The 18,361-nt window shown below is 37.6% G+C and overlaps 1 protein-coding gene across 1 annotated transcript; it reads right to left on the bottom strand.

Moving 5' to 3' along the window:
• Positions 1 to 16,435: 16,435 nt before the first annotated feature.
• On the bottom strand, positions 16,436 to 17,719 carry LOC124994830 (translationally-controlled tumor protein-like). Its single transcript, XM_047567091.1, has 2 exons — positions 17,646 to 17,719; positions 16,436 to 16,949 (listed from the first exon to the last, which is right to left on the bottom strand). Exons 1-2 carry the CDS (start codon positions 17,717 to 17,719, stop codon positions 16,436 to 16,438), a joined length of 588 nt encoding a protein of 195 aa, XP_047423047.1.
• Positions 17,720 to 18,361: the final 642 nt, after the last annotated feature.

The raw sequence follows: 18,361 nt of genomic DNA, 5'->3' as shown, positions 1-18,361 counted from the left end.
GCTTGCTGCTTCCGAGTGGGGAAGTGACCTTGGGTAAGAGGACTTGGTCAGTTACAAGAAAGGCACCAAGACTTGCCCATCACCAGGGCCACCAGCGCTTGCCCGAATGAATTTCTATCTTGAACAGATGATCCAGGCAACTCACATGAGCACTTGTGACAAATACATTCAAGACCCACAGTAGATTCATCTCTGAGAGTGGAGAGGATAAAGAAATGGTTTGGCAGGAGCACCCTTAGAAGTAAATTAGCCACAGGTTCTAGTGTTTAGCATGGGTCATAGGTTCATGGGAATTCATTACATTATATGATGAGTAATGGAATGTGAATAAATTAAAAAACTAATTAAAGAAGCCTGTACTTGGACCAATAACGATGGTTTGTAGTGTACCAAAGATAGAGCCAGGGATGTCGCTCAGGGGTAGAGGGCTTGCTTAATGTGTTCACAGAGCACACTGTGTTCCATCCTCAGCACCACCAAAGAAAGCAAAACAAAAACCAAAAAAGAACCACTATACACATAAAATAAATATTTAGATACATAAAGACAATGCTAGCGTCGAGGCTGAGGCAGAAGCATTTCATCGCTCTGTGGAACTGTTTCTCCACCTGCCTGCTGCAGAAGTGTCCTTCCCATGCCTCTTGTGCCTTTCCTCTTAATATCGCAGCAAAGGGTCTTGGCCATTCCAAAGATTCATACGTAGTCTTTGCTATTTGCTAATTTGCTGTTCTGTTCTTTGAGAGGCAGTGGAGATGTAATCAGATCTGTAGATCTTGGAATTTTAAGAAACAAAACAATTTATGGTTTCAAAGACAAATTTTAGTAGTATTTTCTTGCCTTTTAGAAAAGAAACCCATTTGAATTTCCTGTTTCTAAAACACAAATTCAGCAAAAATGCACATGGGGAAATCACTGAAGGTTCAAATGACTTAAGATTCCTGTATTCACTCTCCATTCCCAGTCTGCCTCAGTAAGCTTCGCCAGAAGCGAAGCCTGGAACTGGGCATGCCCTTGCTAACAGCAGATCTCGGAAAACAGTCATTGTTCTCCCTGAAGTTTGCCTCTTAGACAGAGGATGCTGTGCGTGCTTCCTGTGAGGGTTGGAATTTTCTTGTTGGCCTGAATTCTCCTTTTACTCAAGCAGAAGTATTGGCTGTTGGGCAAAGAGTCAGTGGGGAGGTGATAAAGGTGAGATTCTTATACAGGCACAATTTGGACAAGGAGATTAGATTAGGTCATTTCCAATTCCACTTTCAGTCTTGTCTAGGAGCCCATATGCCGCATTCTCCAATTGGTGACTTTTCACTCTTTGAAGCCCATTTGTGATTTGCAGACATGCTGAGAGTGATGTGAATGTAAAAGAGTTTCCAGAGCCATTGTTTCTGTGTCGCTTTGTTCCTCTGTAAAGTGTGTCTGCCTGTGCTTCAATTGAGGTGCCAATCAGGTTCTTAGAGGCAGAGCACACACGTGGCACTGCTTGTCACTCAGCTATGTGACATTTGATGGCAACAGCCAGATTGTAGAGAACCTTCACCTTTGAAGTTACTACAGCACACAAGTCACTGCAGTTTAAAGATCGTACCAGTGTCACAGTTGTAATGGTGAAAGTTAGTGGTATTTCCCCCTTGAAGAAATATTATCAAAAATATTAAATGTTTTCATAAAAACAATTTGTAGTCATTTTTCTCCTATGATTCAGAGCTTAGAAGAGCAAAGAGTTTGAGTAGGTATTCTGGAATATCTCTCTCATTTAATTCTTATGCTGTTAGGTAATAGGTATGTTTATTATCATTTTACAAATGACTGAAGCTAAATGTTGTTTTTTTTCCAGGGGTCAAACAGACCACTAATTTGAAACTCATTTTCTTATTATGCTGAATTTTGCCAATTTTTCTGCATGATCAATTTCAATAGGCATTCAGAAAAAAGAAAATAGGATTGGTTACATGATAAAATTTTTTGCAAAGTCTAGGTAATGCTTGTGAACAAATTTGGCTGCAGTGCTTTACAGAACCTTCAGTCGTATGTGCAGTGCAATGTAACTCACACTCCCAGAGATGTGGGATGCCCTTTTCTAAACTTCTTTACGTCTCAAGGGCAGTCCTATCCCAAGATACAGAATGTGGGGAGAGTGGTGCTTTTACAGTGTAATACTTCCCAGTGAAGTTATCTTTGAAAAAGGTGAGCTCATTTCCAAAAGCAAAGCATCCCAAGAAGCACTTTCCCCAAGGCATGGAGGAAACATTTTGTTTGGAGCGGCTGCACATGTGTACTGAGGCTTGTGCACAGTTTGTTCTCCATATTTCTGAAAATCCCAAGGAGGGATTAGGTTTTACATACTATCTCAGATCCTCACATTTGTAAAGGAAGGAAGACAAAGATACCAGGGCATGCTACGAATTATTCTTGAGGTGATTTCTTCTTTTTATTTCCTTTTTTGCTACTGAGAATTGAATGTAGGAGCACTTAACCATGAGCCACATCCCCAGATCTTTTTATTTTTTATTTTGAGACAGGTTCTCACTAAGTTGCTTAGGGCCTTGCTAAGTTGCTGAGGCTGGCCCTGAATTTGTGATCCTCCTGCCTCAGCCTTCCAGGCTGCTGGGACTTTGCGGGGATTTCTGCTTAATTATTACCATGTTTGGTTCTGCATTCAGGGCTGCCCACCATCTGGGGAAGCCCAGAGACTTCGGAACATGGCACTACCCTTGACAACAGGAAGCCGTGCCGTCTGCACGGTGCTCTTCATAGCGTTGGCCAAAAAAGTTCTCTTTCTCTGGCCTTTGTTGCTCATACTCTTTCCTCTCCACCTCTCTCTCTCTGTGCCGCACCTCCACACAAACACACATACTCACCAAGAATCCTAATGTGCCAAGCAGACTAATAAAATGTGGGTTCATGCAATGTAGGTAGAAGGCTTTGAAAACCTGTGGTCTTGACCACTTTAAAGAAGGCTGCTTGTCTTCATCCATTGTCTGTTGCTTTAACAAAACACTTGAAACCAGGTTACTTATAAATTGTAGATATTGACCTGGCTTGTGGTTCTGGAGGCTTGGAAGTCAGGTGCAGGCTGCCCTTGACACCTGGTGAGGGTCTTCTCGATGCATCACATGGGCGGAGGGAGGCAGGTGGCCAGGCACAGCTAGCCAAGGCCCCTCTTCCTCTTCTGTTAAGGAGGGCGACCTTTAGGACCTCGCTGAATCCTCATTTCCTCCCAGTGCCATTAGTCTCTGAATTTATGATTAAGTTTCCAACACAAGAACTTTTGGGGGACATGGTCACACCATAATGCTGCTACACATTTTTTACCATTGATGTATTTCATTCAGTTTGAGTCCATTAGAACTTATCCCAAGTTTCAGGATTTATAAGAGAAATAGGCCAAATATGGACAAGATAAAGTCCCTGAAGGTAAGACGCTTAAGGTCTAGTTGGAGCAGCTCTTCAGGAAAGAAGTTGGAGTACAAAATCACTGGGTTGAAGTCGGGGATTTAATCCTATCTAGGGATGAGGAAGTCTTCCTCAGAGAATTAATCCTCAGCTGATGCAAAAGGGTGACTGGAGGTAGGACATCAGTTTGAAGAAGTTCTGGCATCCCATAAGATGTATCCCCATACAGACGCACCCCAGGACCCACAGATTCTGTGCATAATGCTTGAAATCCAAGAGAAGTTTAGGGTAGTTGTAGCCCAAAGGCCAGAGGTAATGAGTTGTCTACACACTGCTTGGAGTAACACGGGGTTCCCTTTTGTCATTTCCAAATTAAAACCAACGTCTAGGGGGGATAATTAGATGTGCTAAATTTGCCCCATTGTATGCTTATCTCAGAACAAGCCTTGGAATTAGGTTTTTGGTTCCTAACAGTTCAACCAGTGTTTCAAAGCAAGCAGTCACGCCCAGTGTAAGACTGGAGTTGGCATGTGGTACTGGGCCCAGGAAAGGGCAGTCCCTTCTGAGAGCTTCAGAGCTGTCTACATTCAGGGTCCAGGGTCAGGAAACAGCAGTTCTTCATAGACTGTCAGGGAGACCCCTGGGCAGAAACTTAAACAGTAAACAGAATTAGTGGAAAGAATTAGGAGAGATTGGTTAGTTCTTATCTTTGACCTTTTGCTTTAAGATATCTTTGCTTCCTTTATTGAATAAAAGATAGTGATGGAAAAAGTTAATGATGGAAATACTGTGGGATAAAAGAAGAGGAAAACAAAACAAAAAAACTTAAATAAACCCTACAGTTTTATCACTGTACTTTATGTTCCAATCCATTAAATGCTTGTCAGTTTGAAAAGGCAGTGTCCACCTTTGCAGTGTTTAGTATACAACATGAACTTGGCTTCTCTGCATGCTGGGACAGACTGAACTATGGGAAGCCAAATTTCAGATCCAAGTACAACTGGAAAATTGGAACTTTGCTTGCATGGCAAAGGCGTATCATGAAGTCAGTTTAATTGCTGCTGTAGCTGCTGTTTCTGTAACCTTGACAACAAACCGTAAACAACAGTAAATGTAACCATGTAAGCTTTCAACCACACAGGCTCCCAAGAGTATAGAAGGGGTGGTACTAAAGGGGGTACTTCCGAGAAGGAGACCAGGGGAGAGGGAATTTCAGAGAAAGCAGCTCTGTTCTGATGCTGAAGAGTCAAGCTTCGGCTTCTCCCTCGGAAAGCTCTGTGGTGTCCCAGCATCCGCTCATCTCAGGGAGTGTTGGGTGTTAAATGAGCCGTGGAGGGCGGGTGCTTTCTAAATACTCTCAGCTACGTAAATTGCATGTAAAAAATCATTACCTCATGTGTGTCTCTATAAAACCTTGAGGATAGAATCCATTTTTTTACCAAGTCAATTACCATTAATGGGACTTTGCAAAATAAAAACAGTAAAAACTTGAAAATCCATAATAGGGACAATTTTTATTATTTTAGTTACTTTTAAAAAAATACCAAACTTGGTGCACAAATTTGTTTGCTAATGTACTAAAAGATTTATAAAAAGAATGTGGACACTAAACCTGTCTTTCCACCTCTCGACATCTTCTCCAGAGAAAATTCTTCTAATGTTTCTTCTGGTATTTACTCCCAGGTTTCTAAATAATATGCTCCATGTTGCTCCTCAGTGATTAGTAATTTGGCATTTATCTCTTGACTTCCTGTTGGCCGGACGAAGAGTTCTCTTTCCTCATGTTGACTTCACCTTCCCTCCCGACAGTCATGTAACTGTTGATTCAGTAAATCAGACAGACACTGTTTGTCACGACATATGCTGCTGTCCTCACAGAGCCAGGTATCGTACTGTGATCACGTTTTCAATCCACAAACTTTAATTTTCCTTAAATTAACAGTTCCCTCCTTCACAGTCCAACTCCCTCTGCCTCCTCCCTCTCTTCCCTTTCCTGCGTCTTCTTTCTTCTTCCTTCTCCCATGTCTCCTCTCTTCCTGTCTTCTCTCTTTTTATTTGTGTATCAGATCACCAAATCATTTTTACATTACCTATTTACTAAGTCTCTTATTTTTCTGAAACTCATTCTCCCTCCATAATCAAGAAACTTCCTGGTTATTTTAAAAATCTACCCTCCTCCCGATAATCCGGAGGCTTTTTTTTTTACCATCCTCCTGGCTTGGACGCGCCCATTCTGGGTCTTAGGAGTCTTTATCTTGGATTACATTACTGTTTCTTTGACTCGTTCCACAGCAGGAATGCACTGGGACAGGATTTCTAGGTTACATACCTGAAATATATCTTTTATTCATTACATATGCATGAATTAAAATGTCTAGTTAGAGAGCCATATTCTTCATAATTGTCCAAGCTGTTCTTCTGAGATTTTTGCCTATCACTTCCTACTTTTAAAAATAATTTTATCTATCGTGTTTGATCTGCAGGTAAGCTCGTGCTTGGTTTTGCCAATTCTGAATTTTAGAAAGCACAGCTGCTTCGCCCTCTCTGTCTTGTTCTTGGGTTCGTCCGTGTTGGTACATACAACCTCACTTTAGTTTTTTTTCCATAAATGATTCATCCATTCCAAGGTTGAGTGACTTTCAGATTTTTGACACCACTTCAATGTGACAGTAACATTGTTCATTTCTATCCTTAGCGTTTCAAGCTTATATAAAAAGTAGAATTGCATAACCAGGAGGGGAGAACAGGTTCAGTTTTACTGGGTAATGTGATACTGTTTCCAAAGTGGTCATAAGATACTTCCTGCCCTTGTGGTTCCTGCCTGATTCATGTTCTTGCCAACACTTGGTGGAAATCTTGGCTCATTTTTCTATTTGGTAGTCTGTCTTCTTATTCATTTAGTTTTATTTAATATCCTAGATGTAAATCACTTGTTAGACATAGTATTGTAAGCATCTTCCCCTAAGCTCTGAAAGTAAAAAGGAATTAATGAAATTCGATTTCTTGTTGATCAGCAGTTTTGTGTTGTTTTTAAAAGATTTACTTACCATGAAAATGTTCCGCTATGCATCCCTTGAAAAACTATATCATTTTATCTTTAAACTTTCAAATCAACTAGGGTAGTTTTTGTATGTATGTGTGTATGAATGATCTGAGGATAGGGACGGAAATGCTTTTTTAAATGTATAAATAATTGATTGACCAAGTTAATTTGCTCATCTTCTCTAAAATTAATTCCAGTAAATAATCATAGATTTTCTAGGTGCATAATAATATTGTCTTCAAATAGTGACAATTTCACTTATCTCTTTCCTATGTTTATGTTTCCTTTATTTTCTTTACCTTATTTTACCAGCTAGAATTTCCAATATAATGAGGAATAAGGATTGTGATAATAAATATACTTGTTTTTTCATTTTTTCAAATTTGGAGGGAGTATTTTCAATATGTATTATTTGGTAAGTTGATTGAGACAGAGTTTTGGTAACTATGTTTTATTATATAAGGAAATTCCCTTGTAATCCAAGTTTGCTCAAAAGTTTTTTCTTTTGAAAAACCATAACTGTTTGAATTTGATGAAAATTTTTTTCTGAGTCAATTAGCCGTCTCTTGCTTGTGTATGTAATGGTGTTTTGTGTTGCTGACTTCAGACGTTGAAACTTCACACATCTGTGGTCTAGCTGCTCCACCCAAGTGTGATGGGCTTCCACAGAGTGTGCTCCAGGTGTTGACCCACACACCCAGGGGTGAAAACATCTGTTGCTCACCCATTGAGCTCTGGAGTGCAGAGTGGTCCCCAAACAGGTCGGCGCTGGCTTGAGCCATCAGGGAAAGAGCCTTGGAGGAGGGTCCAGTCAGGGGCCAGAGCTCCCCCGAGCAGCTCCCGCAGTGCCCTGAGTTCTCATTAACCTGCCATGACGGGGACAGAGCAGAACAAGAGAAAGAAGGATTTATGCTCTGTCAAGCGTAAATGTAAAAAAAGAGAAAAAGAAAAAGGAGTTGGTTCTTGATTACAATCCAGAATACGTCTCCCTGATCATGGTATATTTCCTTATAATAAACCAGTGAATTCAACATGCCAAGATGTTCCGTACATTTTTAGCATCTATGTTCATGAGAGACTGGTCTGTGATTTTTCTTATATGATCCTTCCCATTTGGGGGATTAAGATAAACTACCCTCTCAAAAGGAATAAGGAATGGTTCTTTTCTCCAGAAGAACTTAAGATTTATCTATCTTTGTCCTTAAAATTGGATGATGCTGGAAGCAACTCATAGAAGCCTGAGGTTTTAGTAAGAGAAGGTATTGTAGTGGTTTGAATTACTTTTGTTGCAAGACTCATATCCACATTTTTATATTTCTTTCAGCCAATGATAGTAAATTGCATTTTGTGCTGAATTTATCAAATTGAGTTTATTCACATAAAGATGCCCATCATATTCTCCTGCTATATTTTTGCTCTCTGTATAATCTGCATTCTTGGTTTGGTAATGGTTTGTTCTCAACTTATGCCTTGCACACTATTCCTCAGTTAGAGCTTTATCAGTTTTATTACTCTCTGGGACCAGATTTTTGCTCAACTCATTTTCTCTTATGAATATTTTGTTTTTTATTGATCTCTCTTTTAATCTTTGCTTTTACAAGTTTGAACTACTTTTCTTTCTCTTGCTTCTTGAAATAGAATTTTTAATCATGATTTTTAACCTTTTTTCCTTTTTAAAAAAATTCCCTTAAGGCTATACATCATAATTGTAGTTTTGGTGTTTTGGTTTTTCAAGGAGCAGGCATTTTTCTACTTACTTTATTTTTATTTTATTTCTAGCTTAATTCCACTACAATCTATTAAGGCTTTCTTATGGCCCAAAATGAGTGTGCGTAGTAAATGTTATGTACACACTTCAAATAATACATGAATTATTATTGTTTGGTGCAGTATTCTTCATAAGTCCATTGAACAAGTTTAAAATTTTTTTTGTTAAGATCTGTGTATTCTTGCTGATATTTTGTTTCCTGTATTTGAAGAGATATATTAAAGTTTGAAGATTTGCCTTTTTCTATTTAGTTCTACCAGCTTTTGCTTTATATGGTTTTTAAAGTTTTGTTTTCTTTGATTCAGATTTAGGGTTGTACTGTCTTTCAGTGGATCCTTTTCCATTATGAAATTATCTTCTGTATTTTGCCCAGTCTGTTTAAACTAATATTGCAACACCTTATCAGTTTTGTTTCTGTGTTGCACATTTTTATTCCTTTTTAATTTAAACTTCTAATGTCCCTATCTTTAAAGAGTGACTTTTCAGAGTTCCATAGAGTTGAGTTTGTTTTAATTAATCTGACGATGATGGACTAATATTATGAGTAGTCAGTTTACCTGATGTATTTTGTTGACATTGTTGAATATATTTAACATTTCATGTTGACTTTAATTTGACTTACTTGGTTTGTGTTTTGCTTTTCCCCATTTTGCCATATTTTGGATTAATCAAATGCTTGCTTGTTTACTTTATTCCACTCACTTTCAGCTGCTTAGCATGGCTTCCCGTTGATTGCCTACAGATGCTGTGTACTCCTAACTCCCAGGGCTTCTGCAGGATGTGGTTATCCTGCTGTGACTTTTAGAGGTGCCTGCCCTCTGTCTTATAGTGAGAAATACATCAAAAGTAATTTCAAATAAACTTGTCATTTTTTCTGGTAATGGGAATATCTCATTAACCCTTGGATTTATTTGATATAAATTTTATGGCTAAATTCCTTTTGAGCTAAGTTTTGCCATGGTTACCCAGATCTTACATTGGCAATTTCCACACAAGCTATTTTTCTTAAAGTCTGTCATTAAAATAATAGAAGGACTTTTGTTTTCTGGTACTGGTTTCTTTGTGTAATTTAAATTATGTCCATCAGAACTAAAATTGTACAAAATTTACACTCTTTATTGGTGTAAAGATATTAAGACATCCCACCCATTATAATTATGGTGAGAAATAGTGGAATAAAATGGTGTCTCAGTATCCAACAGTCATATTAATTTAAATTAAACAGACATTTATTTTCATTTAATTACCTAAACTCATGTAGTCTCCACCAAAATATTTGTCACTGTAAAGTAATTCAAGCAATGTTCCAAACCTTTAGAAAAATAGCCTAACACTGCAGCAAAATTAATAGCCATAAAAAGGGAACAAATTCTCTTTAAAACTTATCCAGCATAATGAAAATTGAAAGTTCTGGTTAGGCTTGAGTGGAATATTCATATCTGTGGATCTTTCAAAGGTAGATTTTAAATTTTTTAAATTTTTTTTTTTAGTTGTCAATGGATCTTTTATTTTATTTATTTATTTGTATGTGTTGCTGAGTATTGAACCCAGGGCCTCACATATGCCAGGCAAGCACTCTACCAGTGAGCCATAGCTCCAACCCCAGATTCTAAATTTTAATGACCATTCAAGTATTCTTAACATGCTTTAAAACACTACAGTGATGCAGCCACATCAATGTTCATAGCAGCTCAACTCACAATTGCTAGATTGTGGAACCAACAGAGATGCCCTTCAATTGATGAATGGTTAAAGAAACTGTGGTGTATATATACAATGGAATATTACTCAGCCATGAAAAAGAACAAAATTATGACATTTGCTGGTAAAATGGATGAAGTTGGAAAATATCATGCTAAGTAAGCCAAGCCCAAAAAATCAAAGGCTGAATGTTTTCTCTGATAAGTGGATGACAATATATAACAAGGTGGAGTGGTGGGTTTCGGGGGGAAGAGAAGAGTGAAGTAACTTTGGATGGTGTAGAGGAAAATGGGGTGGGGAGTGGGGGAAGGAACGATAGTAGAATGAGACAGTATTACCCTATGGATATGTATGATTACTTGAATGGTGTGAATCTACACTGTATACAACCATAGAAATGAAAAGTTGTACACCATTTTTGTGTACAGTGAATCAAAATGCAGTCTGTAAAAATAAAAAAATTTAAAAATATATAGTAGATGCATAATTTAAAAATGTTTCTATTTCACTTTCATTTAAATCATTTATATCTATCTCATTGTCATGTTTTTGAAATACCATGCAATAAAATCAAGATTAATCACATTTTCCAATTAAATAATTGGAAATATAGGGAAGTGTTTTCTTATTATTTCTAACATCAAGAATAATGGTCATAACCTCTTTGATCCAGACAGTTTGTTTAAAATTGCAGATAATGTTATAAATGTTTTTGCTTCTTTCCAGGTGAAATATATTTGAATATAGAAGTAACATAAACCCTTAGTATTTGGCAGATTTGCATACATGATATGACTCTGACGTGACTTGAATGGATAAAGTGTTGTCATTTGGTGCAATGGGAAACAATAAGTTCTATTCATTTCATCTATAATTTTTTTACTGTTCTTCCTCTCCACCCCCCCCACCAAAAAAAAAAAAAAAAAAAGCAAGCACAGCCAAAGCTGCTTTAGAGGGAAGCAGGAAGGCACTTGGACGTGACTGCCTTTGAGGCCATGTAGCCCTTCTTTGTCTACCTGTCTCCTCTTTACTGAAATTTAAACCAGATAAGAAAACTCTCAGTGTTGTTGTATTATCTTAAAATTAAAAAACCAAATATGTTGACTCATATGGCATTTCAAAAAATAGACTCTCCTTGTCTCCATTTCTTGGAGGCTTGAATACAGGTAAGGTTTGAAGAAGCACCTCCATTTTCACATTGTGATTGTAGCATGCAATTTGTGAAGAATGAAGTACACTTCTGAGATACAGGTGAGTTTATGTCAAGGTGGACCATGGGCAATTCATGTGGTATCCACGAAGTCATTGCTGGCAAAGTGCTAAACTTAGAAAAGTCTGGAATCAGTATCTTTAGTTGGTATTCACTCTTGCTTTTAACCTTTAGATTTGTGTTTTTATTCTCAGAATAAAAAGAAATCTACCTTCTTGTTGCCAAATTCATGAACATTCCTGGTCCCTATTTTCTTCATTATTGGATCTAATTTCATTAAATATTTTTCTTTTACTCTTTCTTCCATCTTTAATTATGCCAGTTACTAGTTCTTGTCTTTCTAACTACCCTCTTCGCCTCTTTGACAAGTTCTTTACCTAGATTCCAAACTATGGGTATAGTCCTTGGACATATTCTTGATCAGATTCTTCTTTGTTGATGCCAGTTCTTCTTCTGATTCTCAGGATAAAATTTTCTCTGTTGTTTGTGTTTTCTCTCAGCATCTGCCAGGAATCTCTAGATATTCCATACAAATCACAAATTATACAAACTTCAAACTAAATCATTAAATCTGCCACTTCTGAATTTTAAAAATATTCTTAAAAATATAACTTTTATAAGTACTAGGAAATCAAGATACTTATGTGACTCACTTTATTGTGATATTCACTTTATTGCAGGGTTCTGGAAATGAACACACAATACCTTTTGAGGTTTGCCTTATCTCTTTGTCTTTCTATCACATGCATGTAAGATTTATATGAGCTGTATTGTATATTAATACTTTGCAGTGATCACAGAGTTTCATTTATTGTCTTTATTTCTAAATGTGAATGTTACAGTCATCTTGTGCATTACTCATGACATTTCTTAGTTTCTTTTGGGTCAAGAAATTTAATATTTCAATATGTATAACAACTTTGTGTGATAATAAGAAATCAAGTGACATGTCCAAGGTCAAAAAATAGTCAAAGAAAATCTGAAATCCAAATGGAAATCTTCTAAGTAAGTCTAAGCATATATTTTCTACAGTATTATGCAATTTTAAAATATATGCAGATGTGGAATATTTGAAAGAAAATGAAGGGGCTTAATTCTAGCCTAATTCCTGCCAAGGACTCTTTCTGACCTGAATTAACTCTGGAAACTCCTTTTCTCCATCTGAAATGGAGATGGTTGAGCACAGGAAATAAAAACCATCCCAGTTATTTAACAAAGAAGTTCCTTACTCCACACAGATGACAAGATGTTTGTAACATTTTAGAAGCACCGTAGATGGGGGAATAAGAGGGCTGCTGTGGGTGAAAAATTAATGCTACTGTGGTTGCCATCTTGAGACCAGGAGGTAGTGGGACACTGGTACAACCTGATGGCTGCCACTACTCAGAAGCTGTGACAGAGTGTGATGTCCCTGAGAGCCACTCTCACAGGATGGCTTGACCTGTCCTCCTGCTTCTCACGGGAGCATCTCATTGGCAGAGAACCTCAGCTGCATTCCTGAACCTACTGGCCAGGGAGTTGCACTGGCTTTGCCAACGCTGCAGCCTATCCTTCATTCTGGCTTTCTTATTAGCTGTGGAATTACCGTTGGCGAAAGTTAAGTCAGAATGTGAAAAGCAGTGTAATCCCGATTGATCTGCATCAACTCTGTCCAGTCGAACCACAGGGCAAGCTGCATATGTGTTTACGTAGTGACATATCTTAAAACTCCAAGCAAACAAAAAATTAACAAAACAGTTTATTATCCAATATATCCAGAGAATAGTAAGGAGGATAAATGTATGAACAAATTAAAAAAAAAAAAAACCAGAAGGAAATCAAATATAAAGAAATATTCTTGGAAGAAGCTAAAGGGAAGAAAAAAACTTACCCACTGAAAGGCAAATAGAAGAATTAATGCAGCCTCTTTTCAGAAACTATGCAAGCAATATGATAGTAGGGTAAAATATTTTAAGTGTTCAGAGAGAAAAATCAACCCAGAATTTTTTAGCCTGTGGAATTATTTTTCAAAAGTTAAAAAGAAATATTTTAACAGATAAATAAGCATTGAGGGTATTAGTTGTTGGTAGATCCATCTTGCAAGAAATGTTCAAAGAAGTTCCCCAGAAAGAAGAAAAATAATATAGGTAAAAAAATTCAGATCTAAATAAAGAAAAGAGGCTCCTTGGAGAATGAGTAAGTGGAAGTAAAATAAAAACATTTATTTTTCTTAGTTGATCTAACATGAACATATACTTTAGAAACAATATATTCAATTGTGAATGCTTATGTATATGTACATGTATATTTGATTATGTATAACTGAAATTAATGACAGCAATGATTCAAGGGACAAGAGAGAAGAATGAAGAATATCACTGTAAGACCTTTGCACACAGAAAATTAATATAGTGTTATATGAATATGAACTTGGAGTAGCTTTAGATATGTGGTAAACTCTAGGGCAATCACTAAAAGTAGAAAGAAAAGAAGTACAACTGACAAGCTAAGAGAAAAAATAGAATCATATAAAATGCCCAAACAAAATGCAGAAAGATAATAATAACAAAGGCCAATATTGCCCTAATACCAAACCAAACACATTATAAGAAAACTAGACCCTAATATGTTATAACCACTTATGCAAAAATTCTCTACAAGATATTAATAAATTGAATCCATAATGTATAAAACTGAATTATTTGTGACAACTGAGATTTATGCCAGGCATACAAAGCTAGTTCAACACTTGAAAATCAGTTAATGTGATCCATTGCATCAACCGGTTAAGAAAGGAAAATTGCAGTCATATCAATATATGCAGAAAAAGTGTTTGACAAAATTCAACACTCATTCATAACAAAACCTCTTGGAAAACTAGAGATAGAGAGGAACTTCCTCAAGTTAATAAAGATCTATTTAAAAAGCTAGAGCTAACATGGTATTTAATGTTGAACATGTTAGTCGCCTTTCCATTTCTGTTAACAAAATACCTGAGAAAGGCAACTTATAAGGAGAAAATATTTATGTGGGCTCACAGTTTCAGAAGTTCCAGTGCATGGTCACTTGGGCCATGTTATTTTTGCTGTGGTGAGGCAGACTGTCATGTCAGGGAGCATGTGGCATAGAAGGTCTATTCACTATGGTGGCTGTGACCTAACATCCTTCCACTAAACCTCACCTGCTAAAGGTCACACCACTTCCCAATAACACCACAGTCTGGTGACCAAGATCATGACACATGAGCTTTGGTGGACATTTAAGATCCAAAATAACAATGAGAAATTTGAAATTTCTCCACTAATATTAGAGACAAGGCAAGAATACTTATTTTTGAGCACTGCTTTTCAGTATCCTGGCAAAGTAATAATGTAATAAGACAAAAAAGGAAATAAAAGTATATACATTAAGGAGAAATAAAACATTTTCAAATCACATGATTGTGTAGGAAATTTTAAAGCACAAACAAAGAAATCTCTAGAAAATAAGCAATGACAATAGGATTGTAGGATGCAAGGTTAAAATGCAAAAATCAATCATTTTCCTATATATAGTAAATGAACAGATTGAATTCTAAATTAAAAGCAATATTATTTATATTAGAACAAAAAATACTTAGGTATTTTATACTTAGGTATAAATCTAACAAAGTATGTATAAGAGCCATATGAGAAAACCTACAGTACAGTTGTGAAAGAAATGAAAGAAGAATAAAATATAGGTAGTCCATGTTCATGGACAGAAAGACTTTAAATTATCAAGGTGTCAGTTCTTCCTAACATGAGTTATAGATTTGATGCAATCCCAAGTAAAATTTCAGCAAGTTATTTTGCTGATTTTGACAAAGTGATTCTAAAGTTTAAATGGAGGGGCAAAACATCAACAGTAACTGAAGGTTAATTTAGTGTGTTGCCTTGACTGGATTTAACAATACTGAGACAGCTAGTAAGGCGCTTTTTGTTCCCAGTGCTTTAGTGAGTATCAGTCACTCTCCTTTTCTGCTTTCAGGGAAATCCAAGTGATTTTGCTTTTGATTAGAATGATTTGTTTGTCCCAGATGTGTCTTGTGAGGATGTTTCTAGAGAAGACTGGCATGTGAGTCATCGGTCTGAGTCAGGAAGATATTCAGAGGTTCCTGAGGGCTAACTCACGGTAGTACAGGTGCTTGCTCCTGCAGATCTAAGCATGTGTAGGATGAGTCTTTCCTCAGTGTTGAGAACTTAGCAGAAAATACACAAATGTGGGTCAAAATTATGCTGTGGCACAAGTTATTTCAGGAATATATGTGAAGCAGTAAATTTCAGGGAAGAATGAAAGAAATTTTAATGAATCTTTGAAGAATATGTTATATTTGCTATAGTTTAGTTTATAGTATAGTTAGTTTATAGTATAATTGTAGTTTGCTAGACATAGAAATTAGTATGTAGAAGAAGAAATTAGTAAGAAGAAGAAGGTGGAATGATGTAAAAAAGAAAAATGAGAATTCCAGAAAAATAAAGTAAACCTGTGAACTTTAAAGGAACATGTGAAACCCATTTGTGAAGGTTCTTTTTTGTCATATCTTTCAAAAGCCTGAACACCAAGCAAGTAGAATGAGCAAAGGAGAACATCTCCTGGGGAGCGTGGAGACAGAGGGGAACAACCACCCTCTGCCTGCCAGGTGGGGACCCACTCCTCAGCACGCGATGATCGTGGTTCTGCGAGGATTTGGGCTCCGTGCTGCCAGACCTGATTTTATTCAGAGAAACAATTGAGATTTTTATGGGAAGTCAACAGTTTAGCAAGAGTCAAACTCTTCAAACTTTCTGAAAAGATGGTAAGTGCCAAACGTATTCCTTGACTAAATCTAGTTTGGAGGACAACAGTTTTCAAATTCTGCTGGACAGTGAAGTTTCTGGGGCTTATAGGCAGGTACTGACAGTCCTTCACCTTTACCTAAGTTATATGGAAGATAGAAGTGATGAAGTAAGAAGAAATCCACGAAAGGGCTTTTTAAGTGGCAGAGGGCTAAGCAGATGTGAGATGCAAGGGATAGTTTGGAGGTGGAACCGACAGACATCATGACAAGCAAGACAGACAGCCTCGGGGAGGAGGAGATACGGTGGGTCTAACGTCCTGGGATTCCTTTGACTCACTGAAGCTATGACGAGGCTCTCTTATTTTTTTAGTTTAGATGTACTTTATCTTTAGATAACTTATATGGTATGTTTTCTTAAAATCAGTGCCTCCACTCCAAACAAATCATGATCCAAATAAATGAGCTGGAGATGACAGTTCATCTGGTGTTGTGTGGATACTAGAGCAACCAGTCATGATGAGAGATCCAAAGTGACTGCCAACGGCGTTAACATTTTTCCACTTGAAAGTCATCCTTGAAGAGGATCACACGTCGGGTCACGCCACCCTCACGGAGGTCCAGGAGAGTGACCTTGCCACCTGGATTCGTGTTTTCACCAATAAAGATCCGGTAGCTTTTGAAATCAGCAGGGCTGTGCTTGGTTTGTGATTGATCCTGTGCCACCTCTGATCCACTGCTCGTAGGCTGCTTCTGGGGGCCTGTTTTCTGCAGGTGATGGTTCCTGGCCGTGGACACCAGTGCTTGCTGTGCTTTGGCACCTTCCCTGTGGGCCTTCGATGGAGGCATTTCCACCAGTGAGCAAGTTGGCAGTGCTACCCCTGTGCTACGGGCCACCTTGCCCTCTACTTCCAGGCACAGCCCAACTGTGATCTCCGCGGCCTTGAGAATGTCCGAGAGCATCTCCTCGTGGCTGATGAGGTCCAGCAGGGAGTCTTGGGGGCGAGTGGGGGAGGTGGTGGCGCTAGTGGCTAATGGCCATCCTCCTACCAAAGAGTGGGACCTGCAGGAGAGGAAGGGCTGGGGCAGGAGGAGTACCTGATATCCTTGATGTCTTATGTTTGAATTAGAGAGGTTCGAGTGAAGAAGTTCAGTACATAATCACTGATAAATGTTGATTTCAAGAGAGATGAGGCATGAAAACTTGGATTTCAATTAACTTTAATCAAGATACTATTAAATGAAGTACAATATGCAGCTCTTACGTGCACAGTTGGAGAGTTTCAATGAGGCTATCCCCCTGTTCAGAACATCACCATCGCGGTCTGCGGATGTTGTTCGTGGCAGAGCACTCGCCTAGCACGTGTGGGACCCTGGGTTTGAAGTTTGATTTCTGTCACTGGACATGACATTTTTGACATTTAAGCATGTGAGTTAGGAATTCTTTCTTTAACGTATTGCTGGTTATTATTCCATTGCATGAACATGCAGTAATATTTTTATCAGTTCTCCTCTGGATGGATATTTAGGTTGTTTCTAGTCCTTTGCTATCCTAACTAAAGCAATAGTGACTATTTTCATATAAATTTGGGAGGAGGCAAATATTTTTATTTCTTTTGAGTAGATAGCTAGAAGTGGAATTGCTGCCTCATAATGTAGGTGCAGGTTTAAATTCATAAGGAGCTGCAGCATGTCCTTCATAGTGCTTGTGCCATATTGCACTCAGAAAGAAGGTTGCGAGATAAAAGTTGCTTCCTACCTCTCCAACACAAAGCACTTACTATGAATCTTTTCAGTTTCAGTCATGTCAATAGGTACATTGAAGTAGTTCATTTTAGTCTTAATTTTCCTATCTAATAACCTATTATGTTGATCATTTTGGGGGCAATTATTGATATGTCTATGTACCTTATTTTTTGAAATCTTGTGTAATTCTTCTAGCCACTGATTTGTAGCAATTCTTTGTTGAATGGATTTATTAAGAATATTTTCTCATAGCCTAAAGGTCTTTTTTTCCTTAATATATCCGTTTGTGTGTGTGTATCGGTGTGTGGTTCCAGGACTGGAACCCAGGACTGAGAGCGTGCTAGGAAAATGCTCTGTCACTCAGTACACCGCTCCCCCAAAACCCAGGGCCTCGTGCATGCTCAGCACGGACTGGAGCACAGAGCTAAACCTGTAGCCCTCTAAATATGTTGTGACAAGCAGATTATAAACATTTTTATGAAGTCAAGTTAACTTTTCTTTTATATTTAGTGACTTAAATTTTTCTTTAAAAATCTTCCTTCCCCAAGATCAAAAAGATGTGCCTCTATACATTCTTTTAGAAACTTTATAGTTTTAACTTTTCCTTTTAAAATCTCCCTCAAGTTAACATTTCAATTATTGCTATGTAGGTGTCAAACCTAATATTTATTTCATATGATTACCCAGTTGATCCATCATCTTTTCTTAAGATTACCTGCTGAATTCCAC

Source organism: Sciurus carolinensis, chromosome 10 (assembly GCF_902686445.1).
Source record: "Sciurus carolinensis chromosome 10, mSciCar1.2, whole genome shotgun sequence".
Lineage (NCBI taxonomy): Eukaryota > Metazoa > Chordata > Mammalia > Rodentia > Sciuridae > Sciurus > Sciurus carolinensis.
This window is presented reverse-complemented; position numbering and strand designations above follow the sequence as displayed.